General features: G+C 40.1%; 1 protein-coding gene and 1 long non-coding RNA gene across 4 annotated transcripts in view; both read left to right on the top strand.

The window, feature by feature from the left end:
- Positions 1 to 14,195, top strand: part of man1a2 (mannosidase, alpha, class 1A, member 2) — a 117,101-nt gene extending 102,906 nt beyond the window's left edge. For all 3 annotated transcript variants that reach the window (XM_051403607.1, XM_051403609.1, XM_051403608.1), the window contains exons 13-14: positions 5,651 to 5,766; positions 8,477 to 14,195. In XM_051403607.1, coding sequence (XP_051259567.1) covers positions 5,651 to 5,766; positions 8,477 to 8,612 — 252 coding nt within the window. In that variant the 3' untranslated portion in view covers positions 8,613 to 14,195. The remainder of the gene's footprint in view (positions 1 to 5,650; positions 5,767 to 8,476) is intronic.
- Positions 3 to 3,749, top strand: LOC127365524 (uncharacterized). Its single transcript, XR_007885219.1, has 2 exons — positions 3 to 2,989; positions 3,619 to 3,749. It is a non-coding gene; the product is annotated as an uncharacterized LOC127365524 (long non-coding RNA).
- Positions 14,196 to 17,160: the final 2,965 nt, after the last annotated feature.

Raw genomic sequence — 17,160 nt, 5'->3', positions numbered from 1 at the left:
ATAACATATATTAATTCTAAAACTACCAAAGCGTGATTTAGGCAATACATTTAAATATAGGCTTTACTAAGTGACAGTCTGCTGTTATGATGTAGTTCAGTTTCACAAAATTGGTATTTTTTACTTCTTTAACCATGTTGTTAAAGGACCAGTGTGTAGGATCGTGGCATTCCTAGCGGTGAAGTTGCAGATTGCAACCAACTGAATACTGCATGCCTTCCTAGCATGTAGGAGAAACTACGGTGGCCACAAAACTCATGAAAACTGTTAAAGGCCCTATCTAGAGCCAATGTTTGGTTTGTCCATTTTGGGCTACTGTAGAAAAATGGCAGCCTCAAACCCACTCCCTCCATAGAAAAAAATGTGTCTTTTCTAAAATAACAAAAAATAAATACAAATAAAAATAAACTCCACTTTGGTAGATGTACCAAAGTTTTTAAAGGACCAGTGAGGTCCAAAGCAGAGAGCACATTTGTGATGATAAATGGGGTTCAGCTTTGGGTAAATTTGGCACTGATCTTGGAGGCACTTAGTAATATGAGAACACTCAGTTTGCTTCGTGGCATGAGCTGATGCATTAAAAGTTATGCCAGAGATGAATGGCAGGTTCATGCTCTGCAACCCTCCCCTTTAGTATTTCTAGTTGTAGATGAAGACCATAGAAACCATTCACCTTGAACCATTCAACTTTTAAACATGGTCTCTTTATTTGATTTGGATGTTGTGGTTTGAGATCAGTAAATGTCAAAACTCCTGAATATGTTTTTAAAATATTGTTTTATCTGCTTTGTGTCCATTGGAAAGTGAAAGTATTTAAACAGTGAGCTGTTTTGTTGCAGTTGAAACTGTGATTTAAAATCGACTTTTGTGTCACTAGATGAGGTAAGGTTTGAGAAGGTCATACTCTGCATAATTAGTCGTCATTTGTCTCTCTGCTAAAAGCATGTCATAGTAAAATAAAGAGCTGTTTTCATGCCATTTCCCCTGTGCCTATGACAACTTGTGGCAGGAAGTTGTTTTAAGCCTCGAGTAGTGGTCTCAACCAGCTCCAGACAGCAAAATGAAGGTTGATGACCTTACAGTACGTATCGCACATATAGATTTCTTTCTGTAACAATCACATGCAATGTATAGAATCACTTTTGCTACATGTCTGTGTGTTTCCATGTGTTGGAAACATGTGCTCGTAGGTGGATGTGGGAATGTCAGTGACTCTTTCAGGTGTTATTAGTTATTTATTCCTCCTTTTGTGTTTTGATATGAAAAGCTTTATGAAAGTAGAACAGAAATGAAAGCCCTCTCTATCCTTTTCACTCCCCTGCTCCACTCCTTCTGACAGAGGATTAAAGAGCTCGTCTTCTCCACTGCAGTCGATGTTTCTTCTCTGTCTAAATCTCAGCCGGCCTGCTCGTCATCCTTTTTTTTTTCCTCTCTCTCTCTCTCTGACTCTTTTCATACTCTCCTTTTTCCCTCTCTCCTGCCAATCTTCTTGTCACCTTTTTTCCTCCACTTGTAAGCAGTGAAACTACTTCTCTTTGTTTTTCTGAGTGGGAGTAAGTGCGTTCGCGCCCATGTGCCAAGCAAATACATTGGCAAGTGCGTTTATGCTGTGTGATTGCACCCAGTTTGAGTGACACTAAAGAGAGCTGGTGCTGAAGGGCTCATCTTTGCCTCTATTGCATTATTTAATATTGCATATATATGCATACTAATCCAGATTACAGAACCTATACTTTGTGCTGATCCTATTTAATTTAGCTGATCTATAGTTTCATGTCTGTTTAGCATATTGATATTTAAAAGTTACGAAGTTAAAGCAAAGTTTTTGAGATAGCATTTGAAATGAAAGAAAAAGGTGGTGTCTGACGTGCTGTCTCACTGGGTTTCCATTTAATATTGTTGTTTTGTATTTATGAATCAGGGAAAATACAGTTGAATGGAAAAGCAACCTTTATTTCCTGCAGATGTAGGTTGATGCAGGTTTTTTTGTTAAAAGTAAAATATATCACATCATAATTACACATTTTTGTACCATAATTGTTTTGGTTGTCCTTTATAAAGTCCAACATATAGTAAATACTATGCCCATGCATTGACACTAAGGAAACCAGTGTATGTTGTCTGGACCAAACATAATTTTTCATTTTTCAGCAATCAGTAACCCCCAAAGGCTCTGAATCTCTGGTTGTTATGAACTGAAATTCTCTCCAATTCACAGTCTGTTATGGATATGCATACTATCCCAATTCCATACTACATTTTACTTTGTTTTATTTTATTTTATTTTATTTTATTTTTATTCTATATACCAGGGACCAACGCACATTAATCCACATTGCAGTTTACACTTCAATGTAAATGTACCCGTGTTAATTGAATAAGCTAATATTCAGCCATAGTCCCTGGGCAGGTTATAACAAACTAGTGCCCAACAGCATCAGTACAGTGCTTCAACAAGTACTACAAGAACAATAAAATACAATATATTACATAATACATTACAAAAGTGACAGAGATATATAAAAACAGTGAGATTATGTAAAGTAAGATTACTGATGGTACTATACTGACGGTATACAGTGTGTACTATATGACAAACTATTCCATCTCTTAAAGTGTTCTTTTTTTAATGTCTGTATCATTTTATTCCTTTTCATTTTTCTTACTTGTTTCTTTCACACATGTATACACTAACTTTCTCACTCAACACATGAGGCTGTCTCCATGTTCACACGAATCTCACTGTCCAATTCTCTTCCTCTATTGGTCCCTTTATCCCACACATACACAAACATCTCACAGACACTTGAGATATTCTCTGTATGTTGCCTCAAAGCTCAGCTTCTCTCTCTCTCTCTCTCTGTCTCTCACACACACACACACACACACACACACACCTCCCTCTTTTCACAGCAGCCACTGGCCGCCTTTTATCTCAGAGTCATCGTGTCTGTGTCACTCGTGCGTTGTTGTTTGTGTATGCACTTTTGTGTGTGTGTGTGTGTGTGTGTGTGTGTGTGTGGAGAGAGAGAGAGAGAGAGAGAGAGAGAGAGAGAGAGAGAGAGAGAGAGAGAGAGAGAGAGAGAGAGAGAGAGAGAGAGAGAGAGAGAGAGAGAGAGAGAGAGAGAGAGAGAGAGAGAGAAGGTGAAGCCCAGCTGCTGTAATGTGTCCTCACTTAGTAGCTGTACACACACTGCTCCTCCTACAGGTAGACTTTCTATCAGATCAAAATATATAGCACAGATGGTCGTGGTGTGTGTCTGTGTGTGTGTCTCTGTCTCTGTGTGTGTGTGTGTGTGTGTGTGTACTGGGTATACTGTAAGCCAGTAAGAAGATTTGAGGTTCCCAGACTGCTGAGCATTTGTTTAAACGCAAATGTGACTCATGTTTAAATGTCTTTTTTTAGCATCCAGACATAATGAAGGATATACTCAGCTTGATATCGGTGTGTGTCTATGCTGCACAGGCCGTTGCGGGACACCGCAGTGTGGATCCAGAAGGGCAAATGCACGTTGGGCCGCAGCAGCCCATTAATAACAGGAATTACGGCCCAAACTCCTTGCGACGGAAATCTGCTGACAGCAAAATGGTCACTCGAGGACAGGATGGAGGGAGAAGACGTGTGTGTGTGTGTGTGTGTGTGTGTGTGTGTGTGTGTGTGTGTGTGTGTGTGTGTGTGTGTGTGTGTGTGTGTGTGTGTGTGTGTGTGTGTGTGTGTGTGTGTGTGTGTGTGTGTGTGTGTGTGTGTGTGTGTGTGTGTGTGTGTGTGTGTGTGTGAGAGAGAGAGAGACTGAAAGACAAGGACAGAGATAATGCTTTCAATTACATGCGTTAATAGTGAAAGTCGATAAGGTATGAGCAGGAGTGTAATGCAGCTAGAATTTTTATGCAGGCACCAATTTCACTGTAACAAGTCCTCATTGTAAATCAATAGAGCAAACAGGTAATGGTGTACTGTCACTATCACCAACTGGACTAATGAGGTATTGCCAACCTCGTGTGTGTAGATGGGGAGAGCACCTGCTCACAAATTAGACATGTTTAGTTGTAGTAAGTAGAGGATACACCCTTTTTTTTGTGGTTCCGCTGGCCCACTGATTTGCCACTCTTTGTTTCATAATCTGGATTAACTGGTTGTGATATTAGCAACAGTAAAGTAGCTGGCTGCCAGATCCTCAGAAATAAAAATCATCAGCAGGACAGCAGTTAAATGATTTATTAACGTGTAAACCTTGTTTTTATCTAATGGTGGTATTTTTGATATTGGAATGGAAATCAGCAAGAATAAGTCAAATAAATCATTGACATTTATCATTCATCAGAGATAGATAGAAATAGACATCTACGGTTAGTTATTTTATAGTTTTTGTTTATTTGCTTTCACGTCATAGTAACAGAGGTGACAGAGTTTCTTCTGACTAACAACACTGGATGCAACAGGCCATTAACAACTTGCTATTGTTTACTGTTGTTTACTCTGGAGGTGTTTGTGATTTGCAGCAAGGAAAGTGCATCAAACCTCTGAAGTGGTCCAGGCTCTGCTGTTATCTGACTGGCTGTCATCCATCTTTGTTGTTTTTGTAGTTGTTGTTGAAACACTGACATCACATCTGTTGTGTTTGGAGGATCGGAGATAAACCCTAGAAATCCAAAGTGAATGGACCGGGGGGGGGATTCCATCACAAGTCAAGCCACCTACAAAAGTGGCTTCAATCTGTAGACTAGACTGGACACTGTGCGTCTTTTAGTGCGATTTCAAGAAAATGTCTAGTGTAGAGTGTAGCTTAAAATCCATGCACGCACAGATTACAAATTCAAAAGCTTCAAAATTTCCTTAATCACAGACAGACAGTAAAAAGAAACGCTAAAAATAAAGGAGAACAAAAGGCATGTTTAGAAAGAAACATCTCACCGTTTCCAATCAGCTCTCATTTTGCCATTCTTTAGAAATCTGCAGACGAAGGTGCAAAGGCAGCCTGATTAGGAGATTGTAAAACGACCCCTGAGAGACTGCCACAGGCTCTGCCTCTCATAAAGGAAAACTTTTACATAACGCAGCAGCTCCCTCATATACAGCATTACATGAAAGAAATGTGTGTTCCCTCATTATGAAGCTGCTTCGGGTTGATGAGGGACGAAAAGAACATTTTAGAGAATAAAATGTAAATGCAGGGGAGGTAGGGCGAGGCATTTGTGCTAATCTTCTTTTCCTCCCATTTTCTACAGCTGCTGTTTCCTGTATGTGTCTCCCCAGGACTCGCTCTAATCTGTCACAAGCAAAGAAATTAATTATAGCATGCTTTTGAAAGCTTATTAAAATTGTGCTCTCCATCCTCCACCTTTTCTCTTTGCCCTTTTTCTTTTGCCTCTCCTTGTTTTTTTCTTCCATGTGATCCCTCTATCATTCTTGTACCTTATTATTTCCATCTTCCTACCTCACCTCTACCTTCCTTTTTCTTTTCTACCCCACCACTTGCACTATTTCTCTTTATCTTCTTTTCCTTTCTGTTCATCTTTTTTCTGTCTCCTTAACTCCTAACTTCTTCCACCTCCTCCTTCCCTTTTCCATCCATCCTCCGACTCTTATTCCTCTCTCTACCTTCTCTTCCCTCCCCCGTTATTTCCTTCCCTCTCCCCTTGTCTCCTCCAGGCTATTGATAAGTACTGCAGGGTGAGTGGAGGTTTCTCGGGGGTGAAGGACGTCTACTCCTCCAACCCGACCTACGATGACGTGCAGCAGAGCTTCTTCCTGGCTGAGACGCTCAAGTAAGCCACTAATACGTTGATTTACTAGCTCGATCTATCAGTCATCAGTACGTGTGTTGATTTAATTAAATACTTTCATGATTAATACAATGTTTTGGTGGGTTGCTTGGTTGAAAGGACTTGTCAGTGAAAAGTGATTGCAACAATTACTTAATGGTATTTTGTAGATTATTTTTCAGAATAAAGAATAATCTTTTGCAAACCTAAAGGTAATAGTATAGTCAGTTACAAACCTTCAACAAGCATCTTTCAAATGTTTCTTCTTCAGAAGCAAGACAACACAAAATCTACTTGGGTTTAAATGTCGTGATTACTGGTGGTACCAGCAAGTGCGGTTTAATACCACAGCAAACACTTGTTGAGCAGCTGCTTTGTCAGAAATACCACAGAAGCACAGTCAGTGTATCTGTTTACAGCATAAATACATTTAAATTGTTTTAACAAAGAAGTCAGTCAATAATTGGCCTTTTTCCATCACAACATGAGTAAGTGCAATCTGATTTCATGCTGCACACGGCACAAGTAGTTTTCCACACAACAGCAGTGCACAGTGGAAGGAGCTGGTTATGTTGCTGAGGTGTGCAGCTGGTCACCTGCAGCTTCGTTTTTTTACGTTTTTATTTTTATTACCTAACCACAGAACCCTTACTTTCCTTTAAGTGTTGCATGTCAACTGTACTCTTGTAGGGGTCATAATAAGTTAACACACTGCCATCTGTTGTTATTTCTTTGCCACAAAGTATTTTAAAGGCTGATGTAATGTAAAGGGCAGCTCTGATGTCTCTGGTACATCATCACCACTGATGGATGAAGGGAGTCTGAATGCAGACTTTGACCCAGAGGGTTAAGTGAAGCCTAATGTGGCTCTCTGATTCCCCCTGCTGGCAGTTTTTTAAATGTTATCCCCTCCCGGCAATACTGTACATGTAAAGTGGCCAGACACAATTCATGGTGCGCAGTTGTTAGTGTCTGTCAAACAGTGTGGCAGGTCAAAGATGAAGAAAACAGAGCAAACTGGGCTGTATTGGCTGCTCTGTGAGCCCTTGTGTTAGCAGGAAGCTACTTATCAGCCCTAAGTTTGTAACTTAAATGTGTCTGCAATGAACATTCACAAATCATCAGATACCAGTAAAACTAGTCTTTGATGCAGAATTCGTTAAAGGTCACCTGCCACATTGGCTGGTAACTTTCTGAGACGATGACATTTGAATGCCTCGGTTGGTGCAGCCTTTGGTGTCTATCTGTTCTCAGGCTTTGTCCCTGCTGGCTGCAAGCCAATCACATCAAAGCATTACAGCACTCTATGTTAAACAGGCTGCTGATTGGCTGCCAGTCACACCGATCTGCACAAAGATGTAGCATCCAAAACTTTCTGTTTTGTGGATTGTGTGTTAGATTATTATTTTTAATATGTGAAGCTTAATTACAGCTGTGTGTGTGTGTGTCAGCTTTATTTTAATGTTATTAGATTTTACAAACAATTCCAAACCAAGTGAATGTGTTAATAATATTTCATACACTCGAGTCTGTACAAAAATACAAACAGGTAGATGCTGGAAAAAATGAAAGGTATAGAAAATGAAAAATCACATTTCTTCTATATGTACGGTATAAGTATGTGATATACTGTGAAAAGCATTTATAGTTACAGAAAACATCAAATAACTTTTCTCACGGATGACGATTAGGTGCAAATGAAATCAAAACGACTGTGGAAACATCAATGCCCTGCTAGGCTGGTTGCTAAGGCAACACACAGTGTACAGGTAACAGGACCCCCAGAGCCATAAACTCTGTGTGACCAAGATGAGTCCTTAACGACCAGAAAATAGAGCCACTAAACTGTTTACCAAAGCAAGTAGTTTCATATACAGGCTGAAATTCACAGCCCTTTTCTTTTCTTTCTCTCTGTTAAAGATTTATAACGAAAACTGTAATAACTGTCCAACACTTCACTGAAGTTAGGAAGTCAGCTCCTGTCAACTCTGTTCAGACTAATGACTGTAAATCACACACTGAAGGATACAGCCAAGTGGAGCTCTGATCCCAATTTCAGGGGTGTCTGCAGGGTAATAAAAAGTCTAAAATCCAATAATTAGATGTTTAGGCCTTAAGATGTCTTAAAAATTGATTGTATTAATAAGGTAAGCTATACATGTATAAGGTTGCATTTTCAGTCTTTTAAATGTGTATTTGGGAGAAGTTTGTATTGATCATGCTGTAACAACTGCTAAACAAATCCGACATGGAACTAATGCCAATTTTCCTTCATATCCTGGAAGTGAAATTGGCCATAAATTGCATTCATAAAAAGGTTAAAAAGTCTTAAATTGAATCTGCAGAAACCCTGTTGTTTGGACCCGACAGCCAAACTGCTTCAAATGCAGAATCTAAACCAGGAAATAAAGATAAAAATGTAGGTAAACAAACACTAAGAAGCAATAAACAGCAATTGCTAAAATTCCTAAGAGAGTGTGGCAAGGTGACGTTCAATGTTGATATTTATTTAGCTGAGCCTTTAAGCTGACACTGTGTGCGGTACGTGCCAGTGATGTTTTTCACTTATTTCTTCTTCACCTTCCTTACCCAATCCCTCTCATCTTCACCCCCTTTTTCCTCCCTCCATCAACCAACATCCCCACCCCACACACATCCCTCCCGCCTACCACCCCACCCCACCCCACCCCACCACCCCCATCACCCCCATCAGGTATCTGTACTTGTTGTTCTCCAGCGACGACCTGATGCCATTGGAGAGTTGGGTCTTCAACACGGAGGCTCACCCACTACCTGTCCTCCACCTGGGCAACATCACCCTGCCTGGCAGTGAGCCAGCTCAGCGGTAGACAGACAGGCCCTCCTCCTCCACCACTGCAGCACCAGGGGGCGCCACCTGTCTGCCTGCCCTCCCAAAAACCCACCCACCAACACTGGACAAACTTACATTCAGCTCTACAGACTCTCAACTGCTTTTGGACTGCAGACATCAACCAGAGAAGACGGAGAGACAGACCACTGCAGCGTGGAGAAGACTTGGCCATTAGTTTCCCCTCTCTTCTTCTGCGTTTTACTCATTGACTCTCTCTGTCAATCTCTCCGTCTTCTTTGCTTAAATCAGAAAGACGGTGGGTTTGCTGCTCAGCCGCGCTACTGGCTTGAATTGACTCTTTTCTCTGAAGGACCGAAGCTCCAAAACCGGAGGCTTGATTAGGTTTTTTGTTTCTTTTTTTTTTTGTTTTGTTATTATTTTTAGTGTTTATTTGAGATTTGACCAAACTTTCCTCCAATACAGACTCTAGCTGAGGCACTGAGAGTGCAAATGGGGTTTTGTGAAGCATCACACAGTCAGTTTGACACTGCACTGATGGAAGTGTCATTTTTCCAGGCAGACAAACTTGAGGACTTTACAGGGTCTGTTGATGAGGTGTGGTTGTTTTTTTTTGTTTTTTTTTGTTTGGACAAATCGTTAATGGGGACACAGGGTTGAATCAAAGCCCTCCGCTTCTCCCTGACCCCCCCCCTCCCCCCCTCTTCCTGTTTAATCTTCATCAGACCGAACTTTGATCTGGAATTGTTAGCAGCTCGTCACATCATCAGTGCGAGGGCGGGCTGTGGCAACAGTCCCCATCTCCTCCTCTAACTCTCCCTTTTTCAGAAAAGTGGACTATTGTAAGTGGAACAGTAATTACACAGGGACTGCAGCAGGTCACCCCATCTTCACTACTCTCCACCTCAGCATCTTTCCAGTTCCCTCTTCCAGTTAGAGACGTTACCGGGCCACAACTTTTCCCCAAAAAACATTCTGCTGCTACTTGTTTGGATGCTGCTTTTTTTTTTTTTTTCTCTCTCCTTCACCTTTTTCTGATCACACCACTGGATATTTCCCCCAGCTTATCAACCCTTCTCTTATCTCTTCTTATTTCTCACCTTTTCATAAATCACTGCAAATAATTTTCAGGTCGTACATTGTGCGATGAAGCTAGAACCCAACCATGCTAATGTATGAGGTGTGTGTGTGTGTGTGTGTGTGTGTGTGTGTGTGTGTGTGTGTGTGTCTGTGTGTGTGTGTGTGTGTGTGTGTGTGTGTGTGTGGTTACCTCTGCTGTAAATCATTTATTTGTGCACTTTGTAAGGGAAGACTATAAAGAAGAGGAAAGTAGAGGTGTAGCACTGAACGAGCTGAATAAATGAAGACTTTCCCTGCTGAGCCCCCTTGACACATTTTCTCTCTTCAATATCACCCCATATCACCAGTTGGACCACTTAACATGAACTCATCACTGTGTTAAAATCCTCTGTGATTTTTCTTTACCACCATCCCTCTCTTGTATCCTACTTTATACCTTCTCTCCTCCCTTTTAACCTCTACCTCTCCTGTCCATAACAAAGTCTCTGAGGCCTTTAGTCTCAGGGTTCCCATATGACTTTGAAAAGTCTGAAACCTTAATTTCATTGTGTCCAACTTTTGGATAAATGTTAAAAATGTTTGGGAATTACAAAACTATTTTGATTAAAAGTGTGTAAATATTGTTTCCACACTTTCAGTATATTGTTGTAAGCTCCTCCTGTTTGTGTTAAAGCTGCAGTAGGTGACTTTCATAAAAACAAATTTCATTATTCATTAATTTCATTAATGCTGAAATTTTGAATTCAGTAGTGTATGAGACAGATAATCTGTGGAAAAAAGTTCCTCTGGCTCATTATAGCGCTGATAATGGCATTTGCATGAGTCTACCGGGCCTGGACAAAAACAACCAATCAGAGCCGAGAAAGATATGAAGACGTTTTGGGTTGGAAGCTTGAAGATTAGCTGATCATTGACTCTCATTCCCAGGGTCCCAGAGTGTATTTGACACCCTGGGAACGAGACTCAACAATATGTTTTTGTTCAGGCCCGGTGGATTCTTGCGACAACAATTAGGAGCACTAGGAGGAGCCAGAGGAAAGTGTACTACTGTCAGGATATAGTGAAAGTTTCAGCAACTATGAGAAGACATTTTTTTAAATAAAAGTTACCAACTGCGGCTTTAATTATTTAATTGAACAATAATGACCAGCTAGTGTACAGAGTGATCAGACTCCATTCATCATGTTGTCCAACTGCTAAATGCTGACATCATATCATCAATCAAACATCAGAATCTTGATATCTGTGAAGAAACTGAGGACATTTTTTGGTTGGTACCTTTACAGTTTGAAATGCACATCCTTTGCTGGGTCTCTCCTCTCGGTAAGAGTTTGATAGTAAGAATATTTGACTGGCTCTGTATGGTGTGCTCCATCAAGACCTTAGCCCTGCTGAGATAAGTCAAAGCCACCACACACTGCGCTGTCTGCTCAGTGACCAGCATGGTTCTGCCTCCAGTTATCGCTCCTGACACAACTCTCTCTGTTACATCCAAAGCAGCGTGAAGGATTTACTGCTCGAGTCGCTCAAGTAATGGATACAGATACAGCCTGTTCAAAATATATTAGGTTAGCAAACGACCAAAACAACAGTCCTCCCTGGTGATTTAAGAATTTACACATTTGTTCTTCTGAGACTCTCTAAAAGGCATTGGGCTAGATTTTTATACTAAAATCTACAATGATTTACTGCCCAAACTTAAGTTATGCTGGAGAAGAAAAGTAATCTGATTCCTGTTGACTTAGATGGCTGCTGATTCAGTTTGAACTCCACTTTAAAAGTGGAATTTTAATGTCAACACATTTTATTAAACACCAATATGGGAGTATACTGCAAGTGTTTCCCTGGTGTACAAGAGCCAGACCTGGAAAACTGTCAGCGGAGATTTAAAGGATGACAGCAACATCAGACACATGACCATTTAGATGCTGTACGGACTTAACCAGGACCTTTTCTGTGAGTCATGTTTGTTTGCGGAGGGGAGGACGGGATGTTGAGTGAAGGCAAATAATACATGAATGAAACCAACAATTTCCTTTTTAGAAGTGAGGTTTTCAGTCTGAAATCAGTTAAACCACTTTATGTTGTTGCTGTAACACCAATGTCAAGAACTACAATCCATTAACCAAATGCTTTGAATTTTTTATTTTCAAACTTCACTGATCCACCCTCCATAGTGGTAGGGATTCAACCATGAGTTTTTTTTATATCGTCTTATCGTCACTTAGTGTATAAAAACACAACAGGCTTAATGGTGGGCTCATTACTGTGTGTGTGTGTGTGTGTGTGTGTGTGTGTGTGTGTGTGTGTGTGTGTGTGTGTGTGTGTGTGTGTGTGTGTGTGTGTGTGTGTGTGTGTGTGTGTGTGTGTGTGTGTGTGTGTGTGTGTGTGTGTGTGTGTGTGTGTGTGTGTGTAGAGAGCGAAAGTGAGTGGCTGAAAGCGTTCTGACATTTTGTGAGCTCATAAATTAGCCTGCTGGCTGCCAGTTTGTGTGACAACAACCTCTGATGTGACTGCGTATCAACTGACTGGTTTAGGTAAAGAGAGGAAACTGAGCAGGGTTTCACTACTAAAGATGATTTTTTAATGCAGGCGTTGAAGCTAAAGAGTAGGAATTGCCCTAAACCAGAAGATTTCTTTGTTGTGTGTGTCTGTCTGTTTCTACTTTGATTTTTTTCAAGCCTTATTGTCAACTGTGACGCCTTGGCCAATACTGTGCTCTTTCACAATCTTTGCTTTGTGTTTTGTAACACATCATAACGATATAAATTCCTTCTTATTGTTTTTGTTTGCAAAAACATTGTCTGTCCTCTGACGTGCAGATAAATTGGAAATTGTGATGGAATAAACAACAAAGTTGACTTGATACCAGGCGACGTGGGCAAAAAATAACAGAAAGCAGCTTTAACATTTTGTTCACTGCCCATCCATATGTCTAAAAACGTATCAATATGCTGACTTACTAACAGCTTACTACATCCCCACATCCTCACTAAAATTGGCCCTGTTGGGCAGCAGGTCAGCTGCTCGTCTCTCAATAGAGCCATAACGTAGATGAAGGCAAAATTTGCCTACAGCTCTACTGCTTTCACAACACATGTGAAGCCGTTTTTACCTGTAGGTGATGATTAAAATCACTGATTATAAAAAAAAAAAAGGAAATCGGCAACAAGGATCAAATGGAGTGATATGGAAATTGTCAGCTTTAGTTGTTCCAATCTCGCTCTTGATCTTTGCCTCAAAATGCTTCTCAAGTGATTACAATATGTTGGCAGCCTAACACAAAGACATAGTAAATGGTAAGATTGAACTGATGAGGCTGGAGATATTCTTTTCTTGGCAACAAATCCCATGAAAAGACCAAAACTAACAATGAATGTATCCTATTAACAAGAAGTCTGTGTGTGTCCGACGCCTGATATGTCTTTCCCCCCTGTGCCATCGTTGTCCTGTTACTATTAAAAACACCACACTGTGGCTCTGGGTGGGATGTTCCTTCATTACCATGAACACACACACTAGTTTATTTTGACTGACACCCTCCTGCTGCCAGAAATACTCCCTAGAGCACTAAATGTGTATTAATCCGCATCTGAAAATAGTCCTCAACGAATGTACTGTTTACTCCTGTTTGAGTAACTTTTGATAAAAAACCCTACTTTTTAAAAATAAGACTACATGCTCTTGTACATGAGCTGTTTTTACATATTTTCTTCATTAGTAATGAATGGATGAATGAATGAGAGCCACAGAGAAGGGGAGGGAAGTCGGAAAGTACAGAGAGACGCATTGTTGGTTTTGGTCTTCATGGGATTGGGTGACAATTATACAGAATAGAATAAGAAATAAAAAAACTAGACATAAAATAATGTATATGAAATAAGCCTTATACTTGAAACGTGTTTGGAAATGGTTGTCAGATGATTTCATATGTAGGACCTGATTTGACAAACCAGCGTAGGTAGCAGTTATCAAAAAAAATATCAAGATGTTAGTTGGGTTTATGAAGGAAAATGTCTTTGACCACACTACTGGCCAACTTTCCCATCAATGTTGAGTTTATATTTAATCAGTTTAGGTTTGTGGTTTAAAGTTGAGGGGAACCTCTCAACTCTCCTCTGCAGGATCGATCAGTGTACATACAGGAAATATCTCTGCCCAGTCCCCCACTCAACACATTTCCCTCCCTCCATACATTTCTCTCCATCATCCATCCACTATCATCCTCACATTCAGTCCATTGATGCAGTACAGTCTTGACTGTCAGCCCCTACCCCCCCGTCTCTGACATCACACTGACATCAGGCTGACATCATTACCACCTATTTCTGATAAGGAGGAAGCCCAGGCGAAACCTGGGTGGCCATCGAGTCGCTGGGAGCGACTTTGATTTTGAAAATTGAGTGTTCTGTATTTGTATTTTTACTGAACTAAAAAAAAATACAATTAAAGTATCTGTAAATATGTTTAAAACTGAGACACAAATTCAATAAAGATGTTATGAAAAGTGATCAGAAATGAAGAGTATGTACTGTGTTTTGTATGTTTTTAACTTTATGGTTTGATGCTTTGTATGGCAGTTGGGCTCTGTTGCAACCTTAACAGTTGAGCATGAATCTGTTTTCTATGAAACTCTGAGCTTTGCTTTGAATCTTGTTTTGGTGGCAGATTTTAGTGCATTTAAGTTTAATTTTATATTATGTCCCATATATTTCAGTTTCCATGACCAAAAAAAAATGTGATTTTCCCCATTTGTATCTATTCATTGTTTTTGTTTTATCATTATCTCTTTATTGTTGAGATCAGACTGTTTTTAGCCATGGCATGGTGTAGGAATGGCAATGCCAGTCAGTTGGCTGGTTCATCTCTTTGGTCCAGACTGAATATCTCAATAACTGTTGGATGGATTGCCATGAGATTCAGCACAGACATTTATGATGATTTGTAATAAGCCAGGAGATCATCCAAGATCTCCTGGCTTATTAGAAGTGGTATTTAGATCAGAGTGCCGCTCTGCCGAAGCACAGCCTCACTGAGCTGCCAGCATGTCTATGGACTCTTAGCCCGGTAAAAGTATTCATTTAGCATTAATTGATTTATCTTTCGTTTTTAAAATTGAAAAGCGTTGATTGCCTGATTGACTGACAGCAGCAGCTCATCTGAGTCAAATAATGTAAACTTGCTTGAGGGGGGCCCTTTCTGTTCAGTTGCAGATTGTTCTGATTGGACAGATTTCAGTGACTGGAGCCAGAACCACGGTCCAGTTACTGAGGTCTGACTGAAACGGCTCAATTCAAACAATGTATCCTAAAAAGCACCAAAACTGTAAATTGAACAACCATTAAAACCAACTTAAAACATCTCAAACAAAAATAGATAGATAGATAGATAGATAGATAGATAGATAGATAGATACTTTATTTATCCCGAGGGAAATTCAACTGGTATATTAGAATGATATGACTTGTAGCACCATTCAGGCGTGTTTGAAAAAACAAATGTGTTCTGGTTTCTGCTGCTCAGCCTGCTGTCACATCCCTCCCAGCCTGCTGGCAGGGAGCCGCTGAACAGTCTGGACAAACACGCAGCAGCTTCTTCCAAGTTGGCAGCTCACATGCTAATAAGCACCTTTCTTTGTGGCAGCTTTTGTTTTTCATGCTCATGTTCATCACAATTCTCTGGTTCCCCCTTAACACACAATGTTGCAGCTTAAGTCAACACAAGGTATCATTTACTTTTGCACTCTGTAATTCGACTGAGGTATTGAAGTGCATCGAGGGAATTAACATTAGTTGTAAGGTTAATTTCTTTTCAGTTATTTTCCCGAGGATTCATCTGATTTGGCCTTTTTTAACATAAAATCTGATTATAGTCGATAGTGTACATAATGTTAAACTTACGGTTAAGCATTTTTATACCAAAAACAACAAACTTTCACTGTTTTTGTCTCCAGACTGGTGCTTTTATTGGGGTGAAACATGTCATCTCTTTAACACACAGTTACTTGCCACATAGGCTACAGATATTTTTCCCACATTTAGCTTTTGACCTGTTTATGGCGTTAAAAGCAAGCGGCATGAGCTGATGTGTGTGTGATAAAAGCTATAAAATATCAGCGTGATGTATCCGTTTAAACTCACTATTGTTGAGCTTAGTCATTTAGCACATGTGATATGCTGTAAATTAGTTGGCTTAAGGTCCATACTTCACAATACAGTGTAAGTGCTTTCCTTCCCTTGCCTGATAGAGGTCACAAATTTAAATTGACTTGGGGCCCCTGCTGGCATTGTCATCTCATAGGAGGGCCTGAGTACAGCCTCACAGAGCTGCTAGCATAACTTATAAAAATTTGAAAAACTCGATTTGGTACTGAAATGATGAATGGAGATCCAGAAATGACATTAAATATGTAAATTCAAACTGAATAATCTGAGATGGGAATTGAGAAGCTTCAGTGGGAAAGCTCAAAGTTAAAGTTTAATTTGGAAATGGAAAGGAACACAACTGTTTGTTCTGCTTTTTTGTTTTGTTTTCTATTTTCCTTTTTACATTTACTTTTCTCCATATGTCACTTGTATTCTGGAGTTTTATGTAAATGAGGTGGCATGGCTTATGGTCTGACACTGGTATCTTTGACCCACCCACATACTCTACCACTAATTCTGAAGAACTACAGTACCAGATCACTGATGACATCGGTTTTAAATAGGCAATGGCAAAAAAAATGAAATCCTACCAAAGTATTAGTCCTGTTTATTAAGGCAACAATAAATTATAATGTCATCATCATCATCAAAAAATCCAAGAATTTTATACTCCAATACACATTACTAGTATAAGAGGCTTCAGTTAGCACACTGACAGGCCTGTGGTGTGTTTCTCCACACTGAGCAGAGGCTGATTGAGGTAAATAAATGAACTTCCTCATTAATGAAAGCAAATATTGGGTTTGACAGGTGGTTCTGTCATGAATTGCTGCGAGCCTACATCCTGTAACTGTGAATGTATGTTTGTTCTGCTAGAACGTGTTAAATCATATTCATAGGAACATGAATGAAGAACGTAGATACCGCCGTTGGGATTTTTTCCCCCTCACAACCACCACCAAAAATGAAACCAAAGTGTCGTCTGTTTGTGACCGTTGGTTCCAACCAGGAACCCACAAACACCTGATATTAGATCAAATACCGTCTCTCTCTAGAGTTTTGAAGACACTTTGATCTGTGTGTGCTGTGGGCTGTTGGTTTCCTCTGTTTGAAGGTATGAGCATCAAATTTGAACAGTAAATCTTGTCTAGTCACTATGTTACAGACAGAGTTCTTATTCTCGGTCATTTTAATATCAGTGTTTATTGCCCCTCATCCTCCTGGTTTACTTTTGACTTTTAGATTTGATGAATCTTGCCCAATATGTCAAGGATCCCAGCCACTGCACAGGACATACCCTCTGTGCTCTCCTGCGGTTTCTCTGGAAGACGTGAGTTTTGT

The sequence above is a fragment of the Dicentrarchus labrax genome, unplaced genomic scaffold, assembly GCF_905237075.1.
Source record: "Dicentrarchus labrax unplaced genomic scaffold, dlabrax2021, whole genome shotgun sequence".
Taxonomy (NCBI): domain Eukaryota; kingdom Metazoa; phylum Chordata; class Actinopteri; family Moronidae; genus Dicentrarchus; species Dicentrarchus labrax.
The sequence above is the reverse complement of the archived record's forward strand: the minus strand, read 5'-3'. Positions and strand labels throughout refer to the sequence as shown.